The sequence below is a fragment of the Amborella trichopoda genome, chromosome 1 (genome assembly GCF_054954075.1).
Source record: "Amborella trichopoda isolate Santa Cruz 75 chromosome 1, AtrichopodaSantaCruz75HAP2 v2.0, whole genome shotgun sequence".
NCBI classification, from domain to species: Eukaryota; Viridiplantae; Streptophyta; class Magnoliopsida; order Amborellales; family Amborellaceae; genus Amborella; species Amborella trichopoda.
This window is the reverse complement of record NC_142336.1, coordinates 42,858,240-42,886,206: the sequence shown is the minus strand read 5'-3', so window position 1 is coordinate 42,886,206 and position 27,967 is coordinate 42,858,240. Positions and strand designations below refer to the sequence as shown.

General features: G+C 38.2%; 1 protein-coding gene and 1 long non-coding RNA gene across 17 annotated transcripts; both read left to right on the top strand.

Annotated features, from left to right (window-relative positions):
- The first annotated feature begins 53 nt into the window (after positions 1–53).
- Positions 54–27,722, top strand: LOC18442152 (Rab3 GTPase-activating protein non-catalytic subunit). 16 transcript variants are annotated; one of them, XM_088866223.1, is made up of 9 exons: positions 54–740; positions 1,532–1,663; positions 9,473–9,664; positions 9,902–9,963; positions 10,192–10,349; positions 13,790–13,938; positions 14,017–14,157; positions 24,437–24,523; positions 24,775–25,379. In XM_088866223.1, exons 1-8 carry the CDS (start codon positions 405–407, stop codon positions 24,479–24,481), a joined length of 1,215 nt encoding a protein of 404 aa, XP_088722349.1. In that variant the 5' UTR covers positions 54–404; the 3' UTR covers positions 24,482–24,523; positions 24,775–25,379. The 16 variants fall into 16 exon arrangements, 13 of the variants coding, with proteins under 13 accessions (XP_088722349.1, XP_088722348.1, XP_006852398.1 ...); XR_016055198.1 differs by lacking the exons at positions 24,437–24,523; positions 24,775–25,379 and adding an exon at positions 27,372–27,722 and having other exon boundaries at positions 13,877–13,938; positions 14,017–14,317; XR_016055194.1 differs by lacking the exons at positions 24,437–24,523; positions 24,775–25,379 and adding an exon at positions 27,372–27,722 and having other exon boundaries at positions 14,017–14,317.
- LOC110007915 (uncharacterized) lies at positions 6,924–7,712 on the top strand. The gene is made up of 2 exons (XR_016055215.1): positions 6,924–7,042; positions 7,216–7,712. It is a non-coding gene; the product is annotated as an uncharacterized LOC110007915 (long non-coding RNA).
- Positions 27,723–27,967: the final 245 nt, after the last annotated feature.

The following is a 27,967-nucleotide window of genomic DNA, read 5'->3' as shown; positions in this document are numbered from 1 at the left end:
CAATTAAATTAAAAATAGGTGTTTATAGATCCACAAGATCCGCATACTATTTTGAGCTTCGAATTTGATTCTTATCGTTCAAAAATGATGTTAGATCCATCACAGATATTTCTGTTTCTGAAAGTGCTTTCCGGGCATGGATTTGATACGAAGCTTTGATCAAAGTAGGAATCATACTTTATCGCGGTGAAATCTTAGCGAGAGGATTTGTTCACCGGCTTTCCCCTGATCTCGGATTCACACTCTCTCTCACCTTTCTCTCTCTACGAGATCGACTTTTCACTTCCTCTCATCATTCCTCTACTTGATTGCTTAATTCAACCATTTTCTATCTTCTCTCTCTGCGATCCCGACAATTTTTGCTCTCTCTGTGCCATTCCTGAGATGAGTTGCTGTGGCTGTTAATGGGGAGGAGAGCTCATTTGACTGAACTCGGCTGCATAGTCTGCGAGGAACTTGAACAACTAGGGGCCGGTAAAGAAGGATGGCTCGATAGCCCTAACCTCTACCATGCTCTTGATTCGAATTCGCTTGCCCTTGCTAACGAAAACCTGGTTTTGGTGCTTGGTTGGATTGATGATTCAAGGCCCATAACAATTCGGCCTTCTTTCTTGTCACATGAAGGCAAGATAAGCGCGATTGAGTGGTTGATCTTTGATGATCATCGCGTATTAGCCCTAGCAACATCTCAGGGGTACCTGCTACTTTATTCGTTGGCCTCTGAATTGATTCACAAACAGGTTTGAGCCCTCTTTCTCTTCTCTCCTTGTTTAGCCGCTTTTTGGGCTCCATATGTCTCTAATGTTGGTTTTATCATGTCTCCAAATGCAGTTATCGGATTTAGTTTGTGGTATTTTTTTAATGTGGATTATTGGTAAAAATGCTGGCCTTTTTGTTTCCTTTTATCTGAACTGGATTTCGTTGTTTCCGTTTATCAGAACTGGATTTCATCCAAATTGCTTGGACTACTTTGTTGCAGATTCATGTAGTGCTTTTGATGCTGAGTCTTAATCATTTGTTTAATTATGTGGTCTTTCATATGAAGCCCATGTTGAATTGAGTTTTCTTGTAATGGTAAGAATATTCATATATGCGTTTTGTAATGAATGCTACATTATTATTATTTTTTCCCCTAAAATCTTGAAGAAATATATTCTACACTCTTTTTTTGAGAAAATAAAAATGTTATGCATTTTCGTTCTAGTTCTTTCAATCATCTTTGCTTCCGCTAAACTTCTTTCTCTATGCTTTTGCATGTTTTCTTATCTTCTTTTTTATGAATTTTTGTTTTATGTATAAAGCAAGCGTTGATAAGCTAGTTTGTTAGTGTTGCACTTAGAAGTGTCATTGTATTTCAATGATTGATTCTTTTTCTCCTGATTTAGATAATTTACCTCGATCATTATTTAAAATAGTTCTTTGAAATTATGTTTGTTTCACAGTTGCTGCTAATGAGTCTTTCCATTTCTTGGTTCCTGATTTTTTTTCTTTCTAGCTTTTGAGACAACTCACAACGTTTTTCTGCAAACAGATGTTATACCCCGAGCGGATTATTAAACTAAGAAGTACACATAGGCAAGGTTTTCATCAAGATCACTCTTCAGCTGAAGTTTGTGTCGTTTTTCCTAGTGTGATTGTGCGTTTTAATGCTTCAGATATTGAGGTATGTTCACTTTTACATTCAAACCCTTTGAATTATCACATTAATCTTGAATAACTATTGCATGAATTTTGATTTCTTTCAATCTATTTTTTGGTTCTTCCTATGCAAATGGATAATTTAGAAAAATTAAGTGCTATACTTTGATTGGAGTCAGTTCTGCTATCCCTAATCCAAAGGAGTCCTCATGAGGAGAAAGAAAAGAAAAAAGAAAAGGAATAGTGAACCTGCATTTACTTTTTTGCTCCCATGGAAATCCGTGTCAATGGATTTTACAGAATCATAGATGATGACCCCTCAACCACGATCATTGGCCTAAAAATCCAGGACTTGCTGTGTTCAATCATAGATGATGATTCCTTAACCACGAATCATTGGCCTAAAAATCCAGGATTTGCTATGTTTGGATCTCAATAGAATAGATCTCCCAAAGTTGTGTATGCTTCACGGTCTATAATATCCAATTACCTAGCACACTTATCATGTTTTCTTCCTTCATGCCAGTTCTATTATATTCAGTTCTTGGACTACTCATCTTGACTGCTTTCACTGGGTGACAGATGTGCCAGAGTTCCTTGCTCCTGCATGAATGATGTAGTGGGAAAAACTAGAAAGTATGATGCCTAATATTTCAATGGATTAGAATTTTATTCGTCTAATCATGAAAAGAAAGAATCTACTCATCTTTCTCTTCTATATTTCCTTTTTCCTTTCTTCTTTTCTCTCTTCCATTACGGTTTGGCCTGACTATTATGTATATTGGTATGTGAATGGGTGTTGGGTGTTGGTACTGTTTCTCTAAACGCTATCTGTAACCTCTCCCTCCATGGTTATTTGCCGTATTCAAAATTCTACTGTGGAAGGACCTAGTGACTCTATGTTTGAATCTGGTCTTCTCTACAAGGTTAATGGGTCTACATCTTATATGTATATATATATCAATGAGTTTAAAGCTCATTCTGACAATCATCTGAAATGTCGCTACCTCATCCATGATTTCTTTGCTGTTGAATCATTCGCAGAAAGCTCTCATGTTGCGGGCTTGAAAATGGAACGAACTATCCCTATAAATTTTAGAACATGTCATATTGATAGCAGGCTTTGGTGAGTGTTTTTGCTTTAATTGTCTCTGCAGTGGAACTTGTTCTTGTCTTCTTTGCAGTGGATGATGTAGGCTAAGAGGCTTTGTCAATTCAATTGTGAACTTCTATGAGCTATTGATAACCAGGTCCACTGCTGGTAAGCCTCCATATTGATTGGGCTTCAAGCTTTGCAAGGCTTAAGACCAGTGTGACTCACTCGAGTCCACTCGGCCTCGGGCGAGTAACTTGGCCTCTCCCTATTGGCGATGCTGAGTAGCCTTGAGTTGGGGGCACGTACCAAGAAAAATTTGGAAAATAGAAGGGGGTACCCTTTTTATCTCTCTAGAAAATCTCCTCATTTCACCTTTTAAAACTTATTTACTTTCTAACAAACTCCTTTCATCTACATTTCAAAGATCCTTAGTTAAAAGTTGCAACCTTGAACCAATGGTCTCCCGTCCATCGCCAATCTCTCTCTAATATCTACCATGAAAAGAGTACCTTTTTTTTGGTTTTTCCTATTCCAAACCCACATAGAGTGATTGAGAGAGAGAGAGAGAGAGAGAGAGCTATTAACAAAGTAATTGGTAAAGAGAAAGAGGGAGAGCTCCTCTGAGATAGGGGTGGCAACGGGTCGAGTACGGCTGGACTTGGACCCAAACCCAAATAGTATTCGGGTCCAGGTTTTGGACCAGGATCCGACCCGTCGGGTCCAAAAGTTGGACCCATACCCGTAACCGGTGGGTCTAATGACAAACCCACTATGAGTTTTTTTTTTTTTTTGTGCCCTTTTTTTACCATCATATACCCATATTATTAGCAACAAGGTCATAATCACCTGCCATTAGATTTCAAGCCATCTGATTTGTCGTTTAATAACTAAAGATGACTACGAGTTCTTATTGTATACGATCTTTAATACACCCAAACGAATAAGTATGGGGTCGGATCCAACCGGACCCGGATCCGGACCAAAATAGTGTTTGGGTCGAGGTTTTGGACCCGGACCCGACCTCGACCCACCGGGTGGTCCAAATGTTGGACCCATACTGAGACCCGTGTCAGGTATACCCAGGTGGATCCTAGGTTGGGTCTGGGTTCATTGCCACCCCTACTCTGAGAGAGAGAGAGAGAGAGAGAGAGAGAGGGAGAGAGAGAGAGAGAGAGACGTGGCTCCTTTTGGCCACGTGCCCTCTCTCTTTGGGCATATGATCGCAAACCACATTTCCATTTTTCTTTGTTTAGTTATTTATTTAATTCTAAACAACTATTTCCTTCTTTTTTCACTTTTTGCTTCGGATCTTTCTTAATTTTTCTAATTTAGTGTTTGGCGATTACTTGGCGAGTCACTTGGACTCACATGAGTTACTCCCCTAGGGCCAGTGGCAAGTACTTGGCCCATGGCGATCTTCGGCACACCGCTTAAGACATCAACGAAGTGATCAACACATGTACAGGTTTTTGTCTCTCAAGTATTTCTCCATAGTCCAACCTGGATAAAGCATGTCACCTGGTTGGGCATCCCACTGTAGCGACAATCTCTTGCCTGGCAACAAATGTAACACTCCATTTCTCAAAATTACCATGCGAGCTCTACTTTTCTCCCAGCAGTTTGTAATTTAAATATTCGACCAATTAGGCCTATTAAAATTGGAGTCAGCTATATAGTGATCCCTAGTTACCTTAACTGTTAGGAAATGTCTATGGAAGTATGAACGGAGAGCAGCTGGAGGGACTGTTTTCATTAAAATCTAAATTCCCTTAGGAGGGTTTCAGAAGTGGCAATGGCACCAATGTATAAGGTCATGCAACTGAAGGATGATCAACACTCACTCTTTCTACCTACTCTTGCCCCATAAAGACCATGTACCATTCATTGTTTTAAAAGCGGATCGCCCAACGCCTAGGCGGTCCAAAGAGACGGACTGACCCTAGGCGGCCTAGGCGGTCCAAATAGACAGATTGACCCTAGGTGGCCTAGGCGCTTAAGAAGCCTAGGCGAGCGCTCAACACCTAGCACTGGGTGGAAATGCCTCTCATTGAGGGGCATTTTTAGGCTTTTTTTTTAATAAAAAAAGGACAAAATTTGTGGGTTTTAGATTCATTTGAAACCTTAACTTCATTAGGGTCTATTTTAGAGAGAGAAAAACTCCAAAAAAACTAGTTTTTTTGTGATTGCCATAGGATTGAAGGGTTTCTCAAAGTTACGAGAAATCAATCTAAGCATCATCTATTGATATTAGATTTAGTTTTGGAAGTTTTATTAGTCTATTAGAGTGTCTTTTAGAAGATTTTGACCTTAGAAAACATCTTAAGGTGGAAGTTTGGAGATAAAACAATCAAAGTTAGTGAAAATTTTTAATTTAGTGAAAATTTTTATTTTTTAGATTGTTTGTATTATTTTGAGATGTCTTCTTCAAGAGCTAATCGAAGTGGTGATCTGGGTTCGAAATATGACTACAACTCGAATCCTTTGGATAAAAATTGCATAAGATGCAATTTTTGTGAAAAGGATACAAAGAGGGGCATAAACCGATTCAAGAAACATCTTACCGGCATCAGGGGGGATGTTGCCTTGTGTAAAAACGCTTCTGATGCTGTTAAAGAGGAGATAAATTCTCTTACAACTATTGTAAAAATAAAAAACGATGAGAGATAGGCATCCATAGTAGAGATGAGGTCTGGAGTTCGGGCCTATGGTTTGTTTTTTGCTCTGTCTGACCTTGAGGTTGCAGGAGAGAAAAACAAAGAAGCGAACCACCATTGAAAATAAACTCAAGAACGAAGAGAGAGAGAGAAAGCTGTGCCAATATGTTGCTAGATGGTTTTATGAGGCGAGCATTCCTTTCATTACCGCTCGCCTAAGCAGTTTCTACAACTTGGTAGAGGCAATTGGCCAATTTGGGCCTAAGATAAAACCCCCAACCCCATATGAGCTTTCAGAGCGTCTTTTGAAAAAAGAAATGGGCATCATGAGGTATATTGTTGATGTTAAGAAGGAAGCATGGGCTCAGTATGGAGTTTCTGTTATGACTGATACTTGCAGTGATCGGAAGATAAGCAGCCAGATGAATTTGCTGGTGACTTCTTCTTTAGGGACTTTGTTTTGAGGTCTATTGATGCCTCTGATTATAGCCATGATACCCCATTACATATTCCAAATTATGGAGAAGGGAATCAAGGAGGTGAGGAGCTGCATGTTATACAGGTTGTCACATAAAATGTTGCTGCTGCTAATTTGTTGCGCATAGTTTACCCTAGAATCTTTTGGACACCATGCACAACACATTGTATAGACCTCATGCTTGAGGCTCTTGGCAGTTTGAGTGAAATTTCAGGTGCAGTGAAGAACGCAACGTTACGAATTTCATTTATAGTCACACTCTCACCGTTAGCATGATGCGTAGATTTGCAAAGAAGAAAGAGATTGTGAGGCTTGGGGTCACGAGATTTGCGACCTCATACTTATGCCTAGATAGCATACATTTGAGGAGAGTTTAGTTGAGGCAGATGTTTACCTCGAATGACTGGAGAGCATGCAAGTGGTCGAAGGATCAGGTTGGGAAGAAGGGGAGAGATATTATCCTTTCTAAGGTTTTTTGGCGAGGGGTGAAGGGCGCTCTTAAGATATTTTTTCGTCTTGTCAAAGTCCTTTGCATGGTTGATAGTGATAAGCCTTCTATGGGCTACATATATGAGGCTATAGAGAGATGCAAGAGAGAGATAGCCCAAAATTTAGATGATGATGTGAGCCGCTATAAGCCTATTTGGGAGATTATTGATGAGAAGTGGGATAGGCAGCTACATCGGTCATTGCAGCAGCTGGTTATTTCTTGAACCCAGATTTTTTTTATGCTGATAGGGATATACACACAAATGATTGGATTTAATAAGGGTGTAGATGTGCTAGTCCCTAATCAGAATATCCAGGATATTATATGCGTTGATGAGCTGATAAGTTACAAGTGCGGATTAAAGTCTTTTGGGAGTCCAATGGCGATGAGGCAAATGACCAAAATTGATTCAGGTAATAATATTCTTAAGTTCCTTAAGTTCAAGTTTCATTTCATGTTTGTAGTTCGTTTTCCATACTCTGTAAATTTATAATTCTATTAGTCTATATCTTAATATTTCATATATAGTTAACAGTTATAAATTTGTAATTCAAAATCAATTTGCAGCCAATTGGTGGAGCCAACATGGGTGTAGTGCTACAAATTTGCAAAAGTTGGCCATTCGAATCTTAAGCCTAATCACTACCTCGTCTAGTTGTGAGCGGAATTGGAGTACTTTTGAGATGGTAATTTGTATTAATAATTTAGTACTTTAGTAGTTATTAGTTTAGTTAGTTAGTTACTTAGTCTTGGACTCTTAGTTATTTTACTTATGTTAGTTGTAAATTTGTCGTTTTGTAGTCTTACCTATTATATATTTGATTATTTTAATTAGTTTCACTTTCATTTGATTTATTAGATTCATACAAAGAAAAGGAACAAGCTTAAATCTAAGAGGCCCGATGACCTAGTTTATGTCAAGTATAATTGATACTTGAAGGACAAGTTTGCTAAGAGAGATAACAGAGACCCCCTCAGATCAAAAAATATGGAGAATGATATGGAGTGGTTGGTTGATGATAATCAGGTCGAGGGGCATGAAGGATTGACATGGGATATGGTCATGGAGGCCTCCTGGACATCTGCCAACCCTCCTAGGGCCACTAGATCTTCTTCCCAGAGGGCAAGGGTGGAGAAAGAGGATGAAGCAGAGGCAATTTAGAAGAGACAGAGGAGGACAACCATTATGTCGAGGAGGGAGATGATTCCGATGATGATGGCTTGGACTCCGATGCATATGATGTAGATGCATCTGACCCTACTTTTTCTGATGATAACTGATGAATGATGAATGATGGATGATGATTGAAGATTCTTTTGAGTCTTCAAGTCTATATACTATATTTTTTTCATTTTCTTTGTCCTCCTCTTAGTTGTGTATTGTGGATTTGTGGTTCATTGGTTTGGTAACTTTGGTTTGTTTTAAGTTTTAATTATGTGTGGAGTGTGAAGTGTGGAGTGTGGACTATGGATAATTGGATATGGACTTATGGAGTATGGCGGAGTGTATGTGATTATGTGCTATGTGGACTTGTGTACTATAGACATTTGATGTGCCCTAAGTCCTTAATTCTTGTCTTATGTGTTATACAGTTATACTGTTTGACTATGGACACTTTTCTTTCTACTGAGCCACCAAGGTTCTAGGCGTCCGCCTAGGCGCTGGGCGGCCTGGACCCCCCTGCAGCCTAGGCGCCACCTAGTGTTTTTTGAAACGCTGGTACCATTAAGCTCTCTAATTGACTGGAAAACCCATGAATAATTTGGTATTTCTTTGGTGTAAAGTCAATCAAGCCAATCTCATTTAGGGCAAGGGGCTTTGAAACCTCCAGACCTTCTCAGTTGGGTGTAGAGAGGGTTTTAATTTTGCCCGTTGATGAATGTGGCCTAGTTTTTGATGTTGTGATTTATATTTTTAGTTTTTATCAGTGATTGAGAAGTAGGACTCGTGGTTAGGACTCGCTAGTGTCCTGATCTTGAGTCACCTAATCGAACTTGGGTGGTCCTGAATCAGACTGACGCTATTTTAACAAAGAAAATGAAAATAATGTGAGGGTTCTCCCCTAGAATCGTCATGGCACCGGATCCCGATTTGGACTTACTTGGGCAAGTCCCAAGTGGGCCCAATGATTTTTTTTTTAATAACTATTTTTTTATCGCTATAGTATTGAGTAATGAGGTTTACATCAAGTTGCCTTAGGCATGCACTTTTAAAGGCACACGAATCAATCAATACAGAGAAGATAAAATAAAAATAAAAGGAAATGGAAATTGGAAATTGTTAAAAAAAACAAAAGAATTGGAACTTGGAAAATAAAAGTAAGGTGAGAGGAATTGTTTCCCCCAATTGAGACAGAATTCTCCTGCCTTTCTTAGGTGAAGGATCTCGCCCGACCATTTGCTTCACTGACCTCATTACTTATCCTGAAAATTCCCTCCAATTCATTTGTTACAAAATATTTTGGGTAGTCCATCACTTTAAATGTCCTATCTCATGACGTTAAGTGAATCATGATTTGTTTTACATAGGGTATTGCTATCTGAGTTTGTAATTTGCCAGTCACTCTCTGTACCTCATCTTCTTGCTCTCGATCTTGTTTAAGGAAGTGAAACTTGTTAGATATCTTGTGATAATGAAACACCCTTCTCTGCATTGACTAGAAAGTGATTCTTCTTTGTAGCTCAAGTCCATAGGGGAATTCTTTGCCCTTTGTTGGGGAAGTTTTGGTCACATGTATGCTATGTACAATGTAGTATTATTGATATAAATTAGTGCAATTGTACTCTTTTAGATCATGCATTGATATTGGAACGGAAATCCAGGGGCTTCTATTGATTTTCTCTTGGTGGTTATTATAAAGGGGGTTTCTGTTGATTCCAGATATTAGCACTTTCTTTTTCTGTAAGGAATAGGTCGTATTTCTTTTGGAGCTGCACTGTTTTCCTAATTTTTAACTGAAAGTGTTATGAGCTTCTGTCATATATTTGTGCCCCTTTAAGATGAACCATATTTATAGCCATATATACTAAATAATATTTGGTGACATTCATCTGACTCTTAAAATTCTTTTAGGAAACTGCATGAACCTAACATGAGTTGCACCCATGAGGTGTAGAGCTTGGTGCATAGATGGTTCCAGGAAAGAAGTTCTCGATTGTGGGGAGATAAAATGCAAAAGAGAGAAGCTGAGGATATCGGAAACTCTTATGGGAGACTCCCTCATCAGCTTTGGAACGTTAACAAGTTTGGACCTTGTGTTGATGCAGCAGTAATTGGTATAATGCCTCCTCCGCTGATGGAATATGAGGTATGATACATGCTATTTTTTGACCGTATTTTCTGTATGCTTTATGTCTGTTAGTGCACTTATTCTTTTAGGAAATATTTAGTTAAGGCTTCCTGTTATTTTCTTTAAGCATACCAGCCTCTGATTCATATATTGTACTTCTCTGATACTGTTTATTAAGTTGTTCTAGTTGAGAATAGAGGAAGCTATCTGAAGGTATTCTGGTATTTGAATTCAGCTGCTTTTATTGTTGAGCAGTCAAGCCAGCGTTATTATTGTGCAGTCATTATTGGGCATGATGCTGTAATTTCAGCATTCAGGTGGTTTTATTTCTGCTCTTTTCCCTTTGAATATTTTATTCCCGTTTTTCCATCAAAAGTTGGAACTGCACGCCTTTTAAATTTAAAGAAATTGCATATACTTGAAGGGCACTGTGAGTTTCTGCTTGTTTTCTTCTTCTTTACATGTTTTTATTATTTATTTCCTTTTATTTCTGGAAAGTAACTGCACTGTATGTGCCTTTAACTTGTTATGCATATGGTTCACAGGCTTTCAGAAGACCGGAAGAGGTCTTTGGTAGGAACAATTCTGTCAAAGGTTGTGCCAGCTACATTTTCAACACTCACATCCTTGTCCAAAATGATTTGGCGTAGTGATGAAGCCTCAACAAGACCAGTTGAGGTGAAGCCTCAAGCATTTGCTAAAGGTGAGAATTCGTGGCCTGATCACTGAAAGCTATCTTGTTTATTTAGTTGGAATCAGTTAATTTCCTATATTATGTGTATTTTTTTCCCTTCATTCTCTCTGCTATTTTAGCCTCTCCAGATGCATCTTTTCCTGGGGTTCAACCATTTCTCATAGTGAAATCTGAACTAGAATTTCACTGGTATTTGTTTCTTAATTGTAGGTTTCTTTTGTAAAATTTGGAATTGTTTGGATTGTAAATGTAGTTCAGGATATATATTACCATTCAACAGGGAAGATAGAACTGAGATTGTAATGCTATTACTCCAACCTGTCTGGAGTGTTGTTCTGGAGGTTGATTGTTCTTGGGGTTTGTAAGTGCAGTTAAAGATATAATCAATTATCATTACAATCTTGTGATGTGCATTTTTTAAATTGAATAGCACACTTTACAAACAAATTCGCAAGTCATGTGGTGGAAGAGCTCACTACACCTCTTCAAGAGGTTTGTGAATTGTTTTTTACAGTCTGAATTACATACTAAAAATTTTAGACCAATGAAAAGTTTTGTTCACTGGGATTTTAACCCAAAACCATGTCAATGTCTTAGAGTCCATTCTGCCACGTATGCCATGGGATTTAGTTGTAATAATATTATATAAGAGACTTCTTATGGAAGGCCAACACATACTAATATACCATGAAATCATCCAGCATGTATGATCAAGGTGTCGAGGCAATGTTTACAAGTGTTGACACGTGACACCAAAAGAAAATGGGAGTTTGGGGGTAACACTGGTATGATCTAGTTGAGAGGGAGTGTAGTAAACATGGTGTGTGACTATCTTGGTACTGCTTCTATCGGTAGTAAATCAGCCTACAAAATTTGCTTCTCTAGACACAGGGTGAGAGGAAACAGATGGTTGGTTAAATTAGCAATCCTCCATTATCTCTATGAGTCTCCATGGACAATCATTCGCAGCTCAGGCCCATCTAATGGTGTTAAGCAATTCACCTTCTACCATTGGGGGCAATGCCAATGTGGTATTACAATTTTAGGGCCAGGAAGCATTGCTCAGGTCTCAGCCTCTGACAAGTCGTAAAACTCCTTCGGCTTGGAGCAGACATAAGTGATTCTCACACAGCGATACGACTTGTTTTTTCCATGCTTTGGGGTGCTGATTCCACAAACCATTTGAGATGCTGATTCTGTGAAACCCAAGTTTTTTATAGTGCTTATTCTGTAGAACACTGTTAATTGCACTTGATTTTTCATCCTCAAGAGCTATGCCATCCATCTTCTGCATCTCCATACCATCCACACTCCTTATCCATTCTCTCTTCAACCCAAACTTCCCAGTCACCGTCTTTTCATCCCCATGTTACCATAATCACCATCCTCTTGCTCTAACATCCACGCCCCATCCATCACCCTACAAGACCAACAAAGTTGCATCCCAACAAATCTAATCCACTACTGACCAGCCACACCATCTCTACATAAACCTTAACCATAACAAAAAATCTAATCCCTTGTCTTGAGTCAGCACAGCCTGTATGAGGCCACCAAAGAAGAAGCAAAAAATTGAAAAAATAATGGAAAAATCAGAAAACAGGAAAAGCGAGAAAATGTGAAAAAGAAATTAATTACAAGATTATTTATCTGATTTTACTATTTCTTTCATATTTGAGGAACTACACAAGAAATTGATGAAGAAATTACATGAATGCAACAAACTAGATGAAAGAAAATATAACAAGATATCTAAAGAACTCGTGATATTTTTTTAAATAAAAATTCATTCTAGGGTTTTTTACTATTTCTATTATATTTGAGGGACTGCACAAGAAATTGATGAAGAAATTGCATGAATGCAACAAACAAGATGAAGAAAATGTAACTAGATATCTAAAGAACTCAAGATAATTTTCCAAAGAAAAATTCGTTTGAGGGTTTAAAATAGGAAAAACAGAAACCAGTTTCTCTTGGCTGAAGTATCGGAGCCAATTGTCTCAAACTTCTTTTCCATTCAAACTGAGGTCTCTGAAAGAAAAGTCCACAAATGGCACCAATCAAAACCCCCTAAAGTTTCTTTAAGCTTGACTTCTTTCCTACTTCATCCAAAGTATGCAAAAGTTTCACAGAAACCCCTAAATTGAAAATCGAAATCTATGATGTGTGATTTTGGGGCTCCTTTTTTTAAATTTAAGCGTTGGACATGAAAGAGGGCATTGAAATTGCCCTAGACTTTTTTTTTTTTGTTCCTTTCAGGCCTTAAAATCTCCCATGTGGCTGCAAAATTGAACAAGCACCATCAATCAAACCCCCCATAAAACTTTTTTTTTGGGGAAGTAAACCCCCATAAACTAAAGTTTCTTTAAGCTTGACTTCTGCCCTACTTCATCCAAAGTTTGCAGAAGTTTCATGGAAACCCCTAAATTGAAAATCAAAATCTTTGATGTGTGATTTGGTGTTTCATTTTTTATATCTAAGCATTGGACCTGAGAGAGGGCATTGAAATCGCCCTAGACCCTTTTTTTTTTTTTGGGTTCTTTTCAAGCCTTAAAATCCCCCATGTGGCTGCAAAAATTAAAAAAGCACTTTTGATTTTTTGCCCCACTTTTTTGGACTTGGCGAGTCTGTGGAGACTCGGAACCACCTGAGCCCCACAGAACCTCCCAGGCCTGTATAGTCACCTGGGGATTTAGTGAAAAAAGGTTCCCCCAGCAAGTTGGAGGCTGTCTGGGAACTGGCAGGATGGCAGTTCTGGGTGACTCAGGTGCGTCCTAATTAGATTCAATAAAAATTTAAACCATGCATGGATTCATTCATTAAAAAAAAAAAATTATGCACAGACTATATAAAAGAAAAGAAAACGTATGCAGGTAATTTATTTGTCATACCTTCCACTGCTAAGGTGTTGCAGCTTAGGTGCTCATTTTGTCAAATATAACATATGCATCCTGTTGATCTGTGTAATTCTATGCATTTGATCAAATTTAAGACATGCAAGCTGGGAGTGATTATGGAAGTGATCCATTTTCGTGGCATATGGATTGGTTATTGTAGATATATCATTATCTGTCATACCTTCCACCGCTAAGTTGTTGCAACTTAGGTGCTCATTTTCTCAAATATAACACATGCATACTGTTGATCTGTCCAATTCTATGCATTTGATCAAATTTAACACATGCTTAGTGTTGAGCTGTATGACTTTGTGCTTATATATTTTAGCTGCTGGGAGTGATTATGGAAGTGATCCATTTTAGTGGCGTATGGATAAGTTCTAGATATTGACATTATGGTTACAGTTGAATAACCATTTCGTTCATAGAGGCTTTTTTCCTCCATTGTATGCAACCTATTTTGTTTTTGTTTCACTGCTACTTGTTTCTTGTTTATGTGGATCTTGTAATGTACCCATTAACTGAAATATGAGATGATGTACTTTGAGGCAGCATCGCTTTTGACATGTCTGAAAGATCACCCAAGGAAGGGAGAGAAACTTACACTATCTCCTGGTGGTTCACTTGCTGTTATAACAGACTCCCTTGGACGTATTCTATTGCTAGACACACAAGCCCTTGTCGTAATACGGCTGTGGAAGGTTTTCTCTCATCTGAAATGAAATAGCATTTCAGTTTCCTCAATTGATGACTACCTTTACTAAGTAAATCCTTTGCAGGGATATCGTGATGCATGCTGTTTTTTCATGGAAATGCTTGTTGGCAAAGACATGCCTTCAAATTCAGTTGAATATGGAAATTCAAAGAGTGACTATTGCCTTTGCTTAGCTATTCATGCTCCTAGAAGAGAAGTAGTGGAGGTACTACTTTCAACTTGAGGTTTTTTGGAGCCTAGCTCTTGGGTCTGCTTCTTTGCAGTGCATTGTATTGTTCTATGCAGTGTTTTGAAACCTGGCAATCCCTGATCTGGATCATTGATCTGGACCCGGAATTGGCCGGGACTGAACCTGTTTTTAGAAGGTATTGATGCTTGCCCTGTTCTCCCCTAAAACCCATCATATTGTATTTTTTTTTCCTTGTTCTTTTTAAGCATATTCAATGTTTCTTATGTCCCCTTAAATCCTCACCCCATTAACCCCGATTGTAATTTTTATTTTAATTTTCAATATTATATGGATTGCCGATTCAGACCATTCTAGACTGATCCGGATCACCAATCCAGCTATTCGACATGGATAATGTCGGGTGGATGATCAAGCCCACCAAGCCGGGGTTTGAAACAGTTGTTCTATGCTTCTGTGCTGGGTATTAACTTCACAATCTCTATAATGATAGTTTAAAAAATGCTCCCCATCCCACATCACACATCTGCCCTTATTTACATGAAATTTCTGATTCAAAAATAGATTGCTTTGTTATACACCATTACTAGTGTCTAGAAAATGTGATTTTTCAGTTAGTGTTAAGTCTTATCTGGCCGAATGCAATCTGTGAACTGTTTGTTCTTCAGTTGTTAATTATGAAAAGATGCCTTTAGGGCCTGAATTTGAGACCACTGCCTTGGTGATATCTGCAATAGGGTTATAAAAATGGGCATGAGATACTGTTCATTGGTGCGCATGTTTGGGTGCCTGTTGTGGTACTTTTTTCATCCACAAACCACTTAAAATCAAGGGCAGCTTGGAATAACCTGGGAACTCGAAATTTGTTTTCTCCACATCTTGTCTAGGCCTATGTTGCATGGACATGAATACTTAATCTCAGTATCAGACATTGGTGGGGGCATTGGATCCCTCATACCATGAAGAACATGATTCTGCAACTAGGTGATTTTGAAATGGACAATAGAATCCAACATTGAGAAATGTATTATGCCTTAGTTGGCTGAATCCATAATGGTTTGAAAGTTGTCTCCTCAAAACAGAAGAAGTTCTAGTCTCTCAAATGTAGTCAATGGTTTGTGAACAAGAAGAAGAATGAGTCTGTGTGTGTTGGAATGTGCCTGACACAGGTGCGGCACCCAAACAGAAGAATCTATGTAATATAGGTTCCAGATTTGTCTTCTCTTTGCTCAGAGTCTCCTCCGCTCCCAGTTTCACCATCCTGGGAAAAGGACTTGATTGCAACAAAATTTCAACCACATTTTGGGCTAGTTCTGTGAGATGCTAGATTGGGTTTCATTGGAATTGTGTACATATCATTATCTGCAGACCAACAGACCCTTCATTCCTAACTTTGGCATGTGCAAGAGTTCGCTTGTCTGTTTCAATAAAGTAAATTTCTCCAAATCTGGCAGAGTTAAATTAAGCATTTTTCAGACGGGTTTGTTAATTTTGTTACAAATTTCAAACATTGGAAATTGCTCGTCAGAAACATTACTGTCAAGCACTTGATATGCATGGAGAGGGTTTAAATAGAAAAAAGGTCTTTGATGAGGACGTCTATTCCGTGTTACTCAGGGCAGGCACAATATTTGGATGGCTATACTCTGGTTTTTGGGTGTAGAGATCATGCTGTTTCCCATTTTTGGTCTGCCAATGAGGATTTTTTAATACATTTGTGTAGCCTTCTATTGTTGTTTCTAGTGGAGGGCCTTGGTTTGTCTGGCAATACTGAGCATTTCTTCTTAAATATGTTCAGTACCACATTCTTCTTTTTCATTACAACCTTATTTTACGACTCCATATTTCTTTAGCACTTTTTGAAAGCATATTGTCATAAACGATGTTTGTTCTTGATGGATAAGATGGAGAGTGCGAGATTTCTGAAAGTTGCAGTTACACGGTGTATACACAGCGGTACCAGTCTCATATACATTAGTTTCTTGCAAGTACAAAAAATTTTGAGCTAAATTTTGTATACATCTAGACTGGAGGTTCTTTCACTGTTCAACAATTCATGGCAGTTCGATGTGTCATTGTCACGAGCTAGCTTGTGCAATTTTCCTATTTTTTGCGACCTATAAAGTAGCAACATCGAAGACAGCACAGAGGTTAGAGTGAGAAACTGGTATCATGTGCGTTGGACAGTCTCAGTATCCTTCTAGGGTCTCAAACCTACACAGAGGGAGCTTTCAAGGGAGAAGCTATCTGGACTTAACGTTAGTACTTCCTCTTTATCCGGTGGTTAACCAAGTATAGTGCATGAGAATTCCTGAAGCAGACCCCAAGATACAAACCTCCTTGGTGTAAGTCCTTAAGATATGATTTGAGTTCACTGTACCACATTTTTAGCTTCTAGGAGGTCCTTGTCCTTCCTATTGATCTTGGTGGTAAGAGACTTGCCCCATCTAAGAGACATGCGGCCACTCCTTGCTTCATGCAAGTGAAACCTGGCTAGCATATCTTGTCACGTGTCATACTAGTACTCTCCTAAAGGGATAGCCATTCCCTTGCCCATACATGGCCCGCCCACCTATGTCTACTTTCTCCAAGGTTTCAATAAATGCTACGCGGCCTGCCTGGTGCCCAACGCCCAGTGCTTAGGCGGTCGCCCAGAATGTTGGGCACCCGGTGGTGCAAATTCTTATCATTTTTTTATATATTTGCTATCCAAATGCACATATATGCATATATTTGTGTCAAATTTTGTAATTTATTCCATTTGAAAATATCACAAGTTCGCAACATACGTTTTATATACAAACATATCACATATCTCAGATTGAGAGTAAACTTATTCAAAATTTCAAACCATACAAAACATTTAAAGGTCTAATAGGCTATATTGTAAGGTCTCCAACTCTCATATTCTCCATATTCCATATCCATAATAACATCCAAGTCTCCAAATCTTCAACAAACTGACTTCCAAAACTATAAAAAATCAGTAAACTACATAACAGAATAATCCAAAAAGGTAAAAAAAGTATAAACCACATAAAAAAATAAAAATAGTCCAAATGTCTAATGCCCAAACCAAGATGGTGCAATAAAGTTACTGCAAAAGAAGAGAGAAGACATCAATAAGAATCAGAATCATCATCTTCATTGCTTTCATCTGCATCAGAATTGAGGCCGTCATCATTAGAATCATCACCCTCTTCAACATATTCTTCTTCTTCTAGAGATTCTTCTGAATCTGCCTCCTCTTTCTCTATCTCCCTTTGTGAAGTACCAGCAGAAGAAGTTGCTCGAGTGGCCCTCCTAGGATCAAAAGCTTGTACCGAAGCCTCCTTGACCATTTCTCATGTCAAACCCTTCTCAGGGAAGACCTCCTCAGTACCAGGGTCACTAACTAGCCAATCTGAAGCATTCTCCATGCCTTTCAAAGAGATAGGATCCTTCTTTGGCTGGTTTTTCTTCTCCTTGAGCCTTTGATTCTCTCTAACATAAACCAAGTCATTGAGCTTTTTTTGCTCAAGCCTATTTCTTCTCTTTGTATGCACTTATAAGCAAAAATGCATAAGTAACTACTATAAGTCTATAATCTTCTTGCATTCTATGAATCTATATTACAAAATGAACTTATAAACAAGAAAAGCATATAAAATTGTAAAATAGTACAATACTATCTCAAACGAACTCCAATTGCGTTCACAACCAGAAGTGGTAGTTGTCAAACTCAAGATCCTTATAGCCATCTTCTGGAGGTTTGGAGCGCTACTCCCATGTTGTCTCCACCATTGGGTTGTAATATGTGGGCAACCTTTATAATTAATTTAGTTATTTAACTTTATCAGAACTTGAAAGTTGAAACTTGAAAGAAAATTATAATTTATAAAACATAAGTCGAAAGTATACCATCTGGTTCGTCTTTGTTTCTTTGTCTTAATGCTATATCTTTACCAAATGACATCAAAGAACACTTGTACGAAATTAGCTCTTCAGTTGATATCTTATCTTGGATATATGGATCAAGAACTAGTTTCTCAAGGCATTCATTAAAACGTTCTATAATTATCACCTTTGACTCAATATCCGTATTTGCATAAAAGAATTTGGGGTTCAAGTAGTACCCCGCTGCATGCAATGGTCTATGGAGCTGCCTATCCCGTTTGTCATCTATAAGCTCCCAAATTGGGGCATACTTGGCTGCATTATTGCCCAAATTCTCTGCAATCTCATTGTTAGCCCTTTCCATTGCATCGTATATAAAGCTCATGAGGGCTTATCAACTTCAACCAAGCGCAAGACCTTCTTCACCAAGGGAAGAAATACTAATATCGCATGCTTCACCCCACACCAAAACTATTTCGAAAGAACAATATGTTGTGCCTTCTTTCCCTTGGCATTTCTAGACCACTTACACCTACTCCATTTTTTTGAAGGAAACATAGACCTTAATGCAATCCCCCTTTTAGGCATGCTCTATAGACTAAGGTAGGCAGTGGCAAATCTATTAACCCCAGACCGCACTAGCTCTCTTTTTTTTGTAAACTTACGCATCATGCTAAGGGTAAGTATGTGACTGTATATGAAGATTGTAACCTCCTTAGCCTTAAAAAGAATTCTTTTAATAATAGGCAATTCACCAATGGCCTCAAGCATAAAGATCTACGCGATGTGCAGTACAAGGAGTCCAAAATATGCGAGGCCTCTTCTGTCGAAGCAAATGACCTACAACTAGATTGTGAGCAGCATTATCTGTGACTACTTGAATTACAAGTTCCTCCCCAACCTCCTCAATGCCCTTATCAATAAAGGAAAATATATAATGCACATCATGAATATCATTGGAAGCATCAATTGAGCGCAAAAAAACTGTACCCGTGAGACAATTTACTAACGAATTCATGTTACTCTTCCTCTTCCTATCACTCTACATATCTGTCATTAAAGAAACCCCAAATTTAGCCGATCCCTCCTTATGAGTTTTGAGATATTCGTTAGTATACTCGACTTCTTTCTTCAATAGTGGCTCTCCAATCCCATAACGAGTTGGAGCTTCAAACCTAGCCCAAATTGCCCAATTGCTTCCAACATTTTATGGAAGCTATTCAAGTGAGTAGTGTTAAATCTTCCTTCTTAAATCTATTTTTAATTGTCACTTGGTTTTTCCCCTTTTCTCCCTTGCTTTTGTCAATTACTGTCTCAGAGCTAGGTGTAAAAAAACTATCTATAGGTCCTCTCATACGAGGCTTCTTAGACTCAAAAGCCCTCTTGTTCTTAGAGCTCTGAGTACAAACCATGGCTACCTCTTCTTCCCCTTCTTCATCCTCTTCGTCAGTGTCAATATTATCATAAAAAACATAGACCACTGACTTTAATTTTGCTATATCCTTTTGTTTTGCAAGTTTTTTACTCTTTTCACCTTCAATGTATTCACAAATTTCTTTCTTTACAAGATTTGGGATTTACTTACATGGGACAACATATACTCTGATACCGGCAAGTTGTTTGTTAAATCTATTTATACCGGCATTAGAAACATGTCCACAAAAATTGCACATAATTTTATTCCTATCAGTTTTATCAAGGTTAACACAATATTTCTATCCTGGATCTTCACCCCTACTAGATCCGGCAGAAGACATCTCAAATTGGAAAAATAAAACTCAAATAAAGATTACAGACTGACATTTTTTGCACCATCTTTGATCTTCGAAGTTGGTACTTCAATCGAGCCACGAATCAACTCAAAAGTCTTCTAATGCTACCAATAACACCCTAAAAATAATTTCAATGAGAAAAAAAAACTTTTTCAATTCACAAAAAATACTTTCGATTATCAGAAATTCCTTTAGATTCTCATAAATAAGTTTAGAGATTGAGGGTTTTTTTTTTTTTTCACTTTGGGGGTTCAAAAATAAACCCCATAATGTTTTTATACAAACTTGGGGTTCAAAATGACCCCCTTTGCCCTTTTGTGTGAATTTATAAATCGGAAAACACCTTACGGCCTTGGGTGCTCGCCTAGAACTGGGCGCCTACCCAGGTACAACTGCCCATGTAGGGCCGCCAGGGTCGAGGCGTGCGGTTTTTTTTGTTCAGGCCTCCTCGGCGGGCGCTTAGGCGCCAGGCGGACCGTTTTTTAAAACATTGACTATCTCTCATTCTATCGCCTATTGGTGCCACACCTAAATTCTACCATCATTTTTGAATTCTATCCCTTCTTGTGTTGCCACTTATCTGTCTCAATATCCGTGTCTTAGCCATATCAATTTTTTGAGTATGCTGTTTGTTGACCGCCCAACATTTTGGCCCATAAAGCAAATCTGTTCTCACAGCTGTTGTATAGAACTTACCCTTCAGCTTCTCACATATAACTTTGGTTGTACATCTCTACTTTGCCCACCCAGCTCTAATTCTATTTGTAACATCTTACTCAAACTCCCTATTTTCCTGAATTATCGATCCAAGATATCAAAAATGCGCTCTTTTTGATATTTCTAGGCCGTCAATCTTAACTACTTCTTCATCTCTATTCGTATTATTACTAAACTTGCACTCCATATACTCTTATCGTAGTCTGGCTAATTTTAAAAGTTTTATATTCTAGAACATCCCTCCAAAGTTCTTTGTGTTGACGCCATTTCGGGTCTCATCTGTTAAAACTATGTCATCCGCGAACAACACGCATCACAATGCCTCATCTTGTAGGTGCATAGTTAAGTCATCCATAACTAAGTCAAATACTTATGGGCTCAATGCTGACCTCTGATGTAGACCTATTGTTAGTAAAAACTCACTCGTTTATCCAATAGTTGTTCATACACTGGTTAGCGTTCCCTCGTACAAATCTCTCACCAAGTCGATGTGGTGTCTGGAGAGTCATTTATTTTCCAACACCCACCAAATCTAATTTCTAGGTACTTTATCATAAGCTCTCTCTAAATCAACAAAGATCATGTGGAAGTCTTTTTCTTCTCCCGAAACTTCTCAATCAATTGCCAAAGTAGGAAAATAGCCTTAATTGTTGACCTCCTTGGCATAAAACCAAATTGGTTTTTTGATACACTTGTTTCATGCCTTACTCGTTGCTCAATCACTCTCTCCCACAACTCCATTTTGTGGGTCATAAGTTTAATCCTTCGATAGTACACACAATGTCTCATTTGTTTTTGTAAATAGGTACCACAATACTTTTCTTCCATTCGTCTGGCATTTTCTTTGTTGTCAATACCTTGTTGAGTAGTTTGGTTAGCCAGTCAATGCCATTTTCCCACATGTACTTTCAAACCTCTATCGGAATACCATCTGGTTGTAAAGCCTTTCTTATCTTCATCATCTTCAAAGCGTCTTTCACTTCTGATATCCTAATCCTACGACTGTATCTATGACCTCCGCCCTCATTTATGCTAATAGTTCATTCTATCGCTATATTCTCATTGGGTTCTTCATTTAGTAATTTTTGAAAATAAACTCTCCACATTTTGTTGACCTCTTCGTCCTTCACCAAGACCCTTTGATCCTTGACATAAAACTGAATTGGTTTTCTGATACATTTGTTTCATGCCTTAGTCGTTGCTCACTCACTCTCTCCCACAGCTTCGTGATGTGGCTCATAAGTTTGATACCTCGATAGTTCGCACAATTCTGTAAGTCTCTTTTGTTTTTGTAAATAGGTACCACAATACTTTTTCTCTATTTGTCTGGCATTTTCTTTGTTGCCAATACTTTGTTGAACACTTTGGTCAGGTAGTCATTGCTAATTTCTCCCATGCACTTTCAAATCTCTTATCGGAATACCATCTTGTCCTAAAGCCTTTCCTCTCTTGATCATCTTCAAAGCTTCTTTCACATTTGATCAATGTTTTAAAAAATGGTTTGCCCAGTGCCTAGGCGGCCTGGACCAAAAAACCGCACGCACAGCCCGCTTAGGCGGTCTGGACCAAAAAACCGCACTTCTAGCCCGCCTAGGCGGCCTGGACTAAAAAACCGCACGCCCAGACCCAGGCAGCTCTACATGTGCGGATTACCTGGGCGGGCGCTGTGCCCAGCGCCCAGTTTTGGGCGGGTGCCTAGGGCCGTAGGCCCTTTTTTGTTTTTTTAAATCCCCCAAAAGGACAAAAAGGGTCATTTTGACCCCCAAGGTTGTATAAAAACATTATGGGGTTTATTTGTAACCCTCAAAGTGAAAAAAAAAAACCTCAATCTCTATGCTAAACTTATTTATGAGAATCTAAAGTAATTTCTGAGAATCGAAAGTATTTTTTTTGGATTGAAAAAATTTTCTTTTCTCATTGAAATTATTTTAGGGTGCTATTGGTGGCATTAGAAGACTTTGAGTTAATTAGTAACTCAATTGAGGTAACCAACATCGAAGAACATAGATTAGGCAGAAAAGGTCAGTTTGTAATATTTATTTGAGTTTTACTTTTCCAATTTGAGATATTTTCTACGGTGTCTGCTAGGGGTGGCAATCTGAGATGGAAATATTGTGTTAACTCATATAAGAATGATATGAATAAAATTATGTGCAATTTCTGTGGACATGTTTCTAATGGCGGCATAAATAGATTTAAGAAACATCTTGTGGGTATTAGAGGTGGTGTTGCCCCATGTAAGAAAGTCTCAGAGCTTGTAAAGAAAGAAATTTCTAAATACATTGAAGGTGAAAAAAGTAAAAAAGTTTCAAAACAAAAGGATATAACATAATTAAAGTGAAGGCTCCATGTTTTTTATGATAATATTGCCACTGAAGAAGAGGATGAAGAGGGGGAAGAAGAGGTAGCCATGATTGGTACTCAGAGCTCTGAGAGCAAGAGGGATTTTGGGTCTAAGACGCCTCATATGAGAGGGCTTATAGATAGTTTTTTTACACCTAGCCCTGAGACAATAATTAAGAAAGGCCAAGGAAGAAATGGGAAAAAACAAGTGACAATTGAAAATAGATTTAAAAAAGAAGATAAAGGCAGACTGATTCAGTTTATTGTTCAGTGATTTTACCATGCGGGCATTTCTTTTAATAGCTTCCATACAATGTTGGAAGCAATTGGGCTAGATTTGAAAGGTCCAACTCCATATGAGATTGGAGGGCCACTACTGAAGAAAGAAGTTTAGTATACTAACGAATATCTCAAGACCCGTAAGGGGGGGTGGGCTAAATTTGGGATTTCTTTAATGACAGATATGTGGAGTGATAGGAGGAGGAGTAACATGAATTTGTTGGTAAATTGTCCCTCGGGTACATTTTTTTTGTGACCAATTTATGCTTGCAATGATATGCATGTTGCTCATTATGTATTTTCTTTCATTGATAAGGGCATTGAGGAGGTTGGGGAGAAACTTGTAATTCAAGCGGTCACAGATAATGCTACTCCCAATCTAGCTACAGGTCATTTGCTTCGACAAAAGAGACCTCGTATATTTTGAACTCCTTGCGCTGCACATTGCATAGATCTTATGATTGAGGCCATTAGAGATTTGCCTATTATTAAAGGAGTTCTTTTTAAAGCTAAGGAGGTTACAATCTTCATACACAGTCATATACTTACCCTTAGCATGTTGCGCAAGTTTATAAAGAAGAGAGAGCTAGTGAGGCTTGGGGTCACTAGATTTGCCATTGCCTACCTTAGTCTACAGAGCATGTATAGGGGGAGGATCGCATTAAGGTCTGTGTTTGCTTCAGAGGTGTGGAGTAGATGTAAGTGGTCTAGAGATGCCAAGGGAAAGAAGGCACGGGATATTGTTCTTTCGAAATATTTTTGGTGTGGGGTGAAGCATGTGATATTAGTATTTCTTCCCTTGGTGAAGGTCTTGCGCTTGGTTGATGTTGATAAGCCCTCCATGGGCTTTATATATGAGGCAATGGAAAGGGCTAAGAATGAGAATGCAAAGAATTTGGGCAATGATGCAGCCAAGTACGAACCCAAGTTGGGGGATTATTGATGACAAATGGGATAGGCATCTCCATAGACTATTGCATGCGGCAGGGTACTATTTGAACCCCAAATTATTTTATGTAGATACGCATATTGAGTCAAAAGGGATAATTATAGAAGGTTTTATTGAGTGTCTTGAGAAATTAGTTCCCGTTCCATATATCCAAGATAAGAACTTATTTCATACAAGTGTTCTTTGATGTCATTTGGGAAAGATATGTCATTAAGACAGAGAAACAAAGACGAACTAGGTAATATACTTTTTACTTAGGTTTTATAAATTATAATTTTCTTTTTAGTTTTTAGTTCCTAAATTTATGTGTGATAACGTTAAATACCAAAATTAATTATAAAAAGTTGCCCACATATTGCAGCTCAATGGTGGAGACATCATGGGAGTAGCGTTCCAAACCTCCTGAAGATGGCTATACGAATCTTGAGTTTGACAACTACCTCTTCTGGTTGTGAGCGCAATTGGAGTTCGTTTGAGATGATATCTTACTATTTTACAATTTTATATGCTTTTCTTGTTTACAAGTTCATTTTTGTAATATAGATTCATATAAGGTAAGAAAATCATAGACTCATAGTAGGCTATGAGTCTACTATGACTTGTTGTATGCATTTTCCTTATAGGTGTGAGAGTAAAAGCTCGTCTACAAGGCTACAACATTTTACTGAAAGGAGTTGTTATATGCATGTTTCCTTATAGGTGCATACAAAGATAAGAAATAGGCTTGAGCAAAAGAAGTTCAATGACTTGATTTTTGTTAGAGAGAATCAAAGGCTCAAGGAGAAGAAAAACCAGCCAAAGAAGGATCCCATCTCTTTGAAAGACATGGACAATGCTTCAGATTGGCTAGTTGGTGATCCTGGTACTGAGGAGGTCTTGCTTGGGGAGGGTTTGACATGGGAAATGGTCGAGGAGGCTTCGGGGCAAGCTTCTGATCCTAGGAGGGCCACTTGAGCAACGACTTCTATTGGTACTTCACATTCACAGAGGGAGATAGGGGAAGAGGAGGCAGATTCAGAAGAATCTTTGGAAGAAGAGGAATATGTTGAAGAGGGTGATGATTCTGATGATGACGGCCTCGATTTTGATGCAGATGCAAGCAATGAAGATGATGATTCTGATTCATATTGATGTCTTCTCTCTTCTTTTGTAATAACTTTATTGCAGCATCTTGGTTTGGGCTTTCGACATTTGGACTATTTTTTTATGTGGTTTATATTTTTTGCCTTTTTGGACTATTTTGTTGTGTGGATTTTTATAGTTTTGGAAGTCAATTTGTTGAAGACTTGGAGAGTTGGAGACTATGATGTTATTATGGTTTTATGGATATGGAATTTGGAGAATATGAGAGATGGAGACCTTACAATAGCTTATTAGACTTTAAAATGTTTTATATGGTTTGAAATTTTGAACAAGTTTATTCTCATCTCAACCTGAGATATGTGATATGTTTGTATATAAAAACGTATGTTGCGAACTTGCGATATTTTCAAATGGAATAAATTACAAAATTGACACAAGTATATGAATATCTGTCCATTTGGATAGCAAATATATAAAAATATGCTAAGAATTGTACTACAGGGCGCTCGCCTAGGTGTTGGGTGCCAGAAAGGCCGCCTAGGGGCCACCTAGCGTTTTTTGAACCCTTGCATCTGATATCCTAATCCTATGGATGTATCTATAACCTCCACTCTCATTTATGCCAACGGTTCCTTCTATCGCTATATTCGCATTTTGTTCGTCATTTATTTAATAATTTTTTAAAATAAACTCTCCACATTTTGTTGACCTCGTCATGCTTCACCAAGACCCTTTGATCCTTGGCATACATGACTGAGTTAGGCAAATGACCAAAGCGGTTCTTCTAAAGTGGTAGGTGACCAAAGTGGTTCTCACTTTAGTAACTTGGCGATTGAAGTGGCTCCCACTGAAGTAAGTTGGCGATTGAAGTGGCTCTCACTGAAGTAAGTTGGTGACTGAATTGGTCCTCACAAAGAATCTCTCTATCGATTGTGGGTCCTAAGGTGGCTGCCGGTCCAAACACATTGTATTTGCTCGTGAAACCAAGTCAAATAATTTATTTTATGCAAGGAAAACAAGTGTGCTTTTTATAGATCCTTCGCCAAGAGCTTGCGTGTAGATGTCCAGAGGGCGAGCTTACCCAAGGCCTCCGTTAGAATGCACCTTATTGTTAAGGTCGAAAAACATCCTCCCCTTGCCAATAGGTGATTGCTTTCTATATTTAAAGACACGACGACAATCGGTCCTTTCCCCAGCCCTTGGCTAGTTATTAAAGACAACATCCATCCTTCCACTGTTGGCTTGATATCAGTTTATGGAGCTATTGTGCGGGACCCTTAATTCAGATATGCTCATACACGGTGTCCTGGCTATTCCTTGGAATACACCAACAGTTCTATCCTTCAATTCTATAACATTTCACCATGCTGGACCAAAATTTAATGTTTCCAACTTATTTCGAGAATGTCAGCTGTTGTAGATTTGTTGAACGAATCTTTCTTTGTTGTGCATCAACCAGTTCCACTTTTGGTAGGTTAGATGAGATTCACTCTCTTGCAACTTGTGAGATTTTGTTCTTCTGAAGTAAGGACTCGGCATTCTTTATCATAAATAGTATCATAGTGGCCTTTTTTTCAATCAGAGTTTGATATGAAAACATTCCAGCCATGATAAATGATACACTCGGGGCTTAAGCCAACCGATATATAACACAATCAGCATCTTAGTTCTTCCAAAGGAGATCACATGGGTTTCGATCTTATGTTCACCCTGATATCTTTTCTCTTAAGATATAGCTGTGCATTGTTCCCTCTTTCAAATGATAGAGTGGGGTTCTAAAAAAATGTGAATTACCCCTTGCAACTCAATTCAATAATAATGTGATTCTTCCACTACAAATGTAATCAAAGGCACCTGTTAGGAAAAATATGTTGAAGAATTAGTATTTGTTTGTTCTCTTCATGTTTAATAGATTCTGATGGTTATGTGATTGGCTTGGTTCAGCAATTTAGTACAAAGTTGACATGAGTACTGAGAAGACCCCTTACCCATGAAGAAATACCATGCAGATCATGAAAGATTGCATGCACACACTTTGAGTTTGAGATACAAACTTCTTTGGCTGCCTAAGTAGTTGGATTGGTATATGTAGGAGAGAGGATTGCAATTGTGATACTTGAAAGAGTATTGCTAATCAATGTAGTGCTAACTAGCAAAGAAACTGATTTTAGTTCTTCTGTTTTGATGTCCTGCTTAAGTTGGAACTTTTGTAGGTTTGGAAGATGCGCATGGGCCCAAGGCTTCTTACACTTCCATGTGCTAAGGGAAGCATGATTCTGCAACCTACCTCCAAATTAGAATCTTCACTGGCGAGCCCCTCATCTTATACCCCTCTTGAAGTTTTTCTATTGAATGGAGATTCTGGACAGTTAACTGTTTTGAATCGATTTATCAACTGAACCAAGTCCTCTTTCTTATCCTTTCATTTTTCAGTTATTATTTGTGAATAATGTATCATTGACAGAAGGTTTCATTTGTTGATATTTTGTATGATTGGCTGCACTTTTTGTGGTGTAGTACATATCTGATTATGAAATATGTAAGTGCTAAGATTTTAGTGCTAATGTTTTATTTCTTTCTGAAGAATTGATGGATTTCTAAAAAAGCTAGAGTTGATCGGGGAAATTCCTTGTACTGCCAAATGAAACGTTGGTGAAAATGCCTCTCTCCCTTATTAGAGCTTCTATGATCCCATAATGCTTAGAGCCTTCTTGAATATGGCAGCTTGTCCTCAGTGGCATGCATGAGTAAACCGTTTTACATAGATGTGATATGATGGGAAAACTTAATATAGAATTTAAGGAAAATA

Bases quoted from the DNA above. Each gene is read 5' to 3' on its own strand.
- LOC18442152 (XM_020672155.2), top strand. From the start codon at position 405: ATGGGGAGGAGAGCTCATTTGACTGAACTCGGCTGCATAGTCTGCGAG. The intron at 741-1,531 runs GTTTGAGCCCTC...TTCTGCAAACAG, and splicing joins CTGAATTGATTCACAAACAG to ATGTTATACCCCGAGCGGAT. The intron at 13,939-14,016 runs GTTTTCTCTCAT...AATCCTTTGCAG, and splicing joins TCGTAATACGGCTGTGGAAG to GGATATCGTGATGCATGCTG.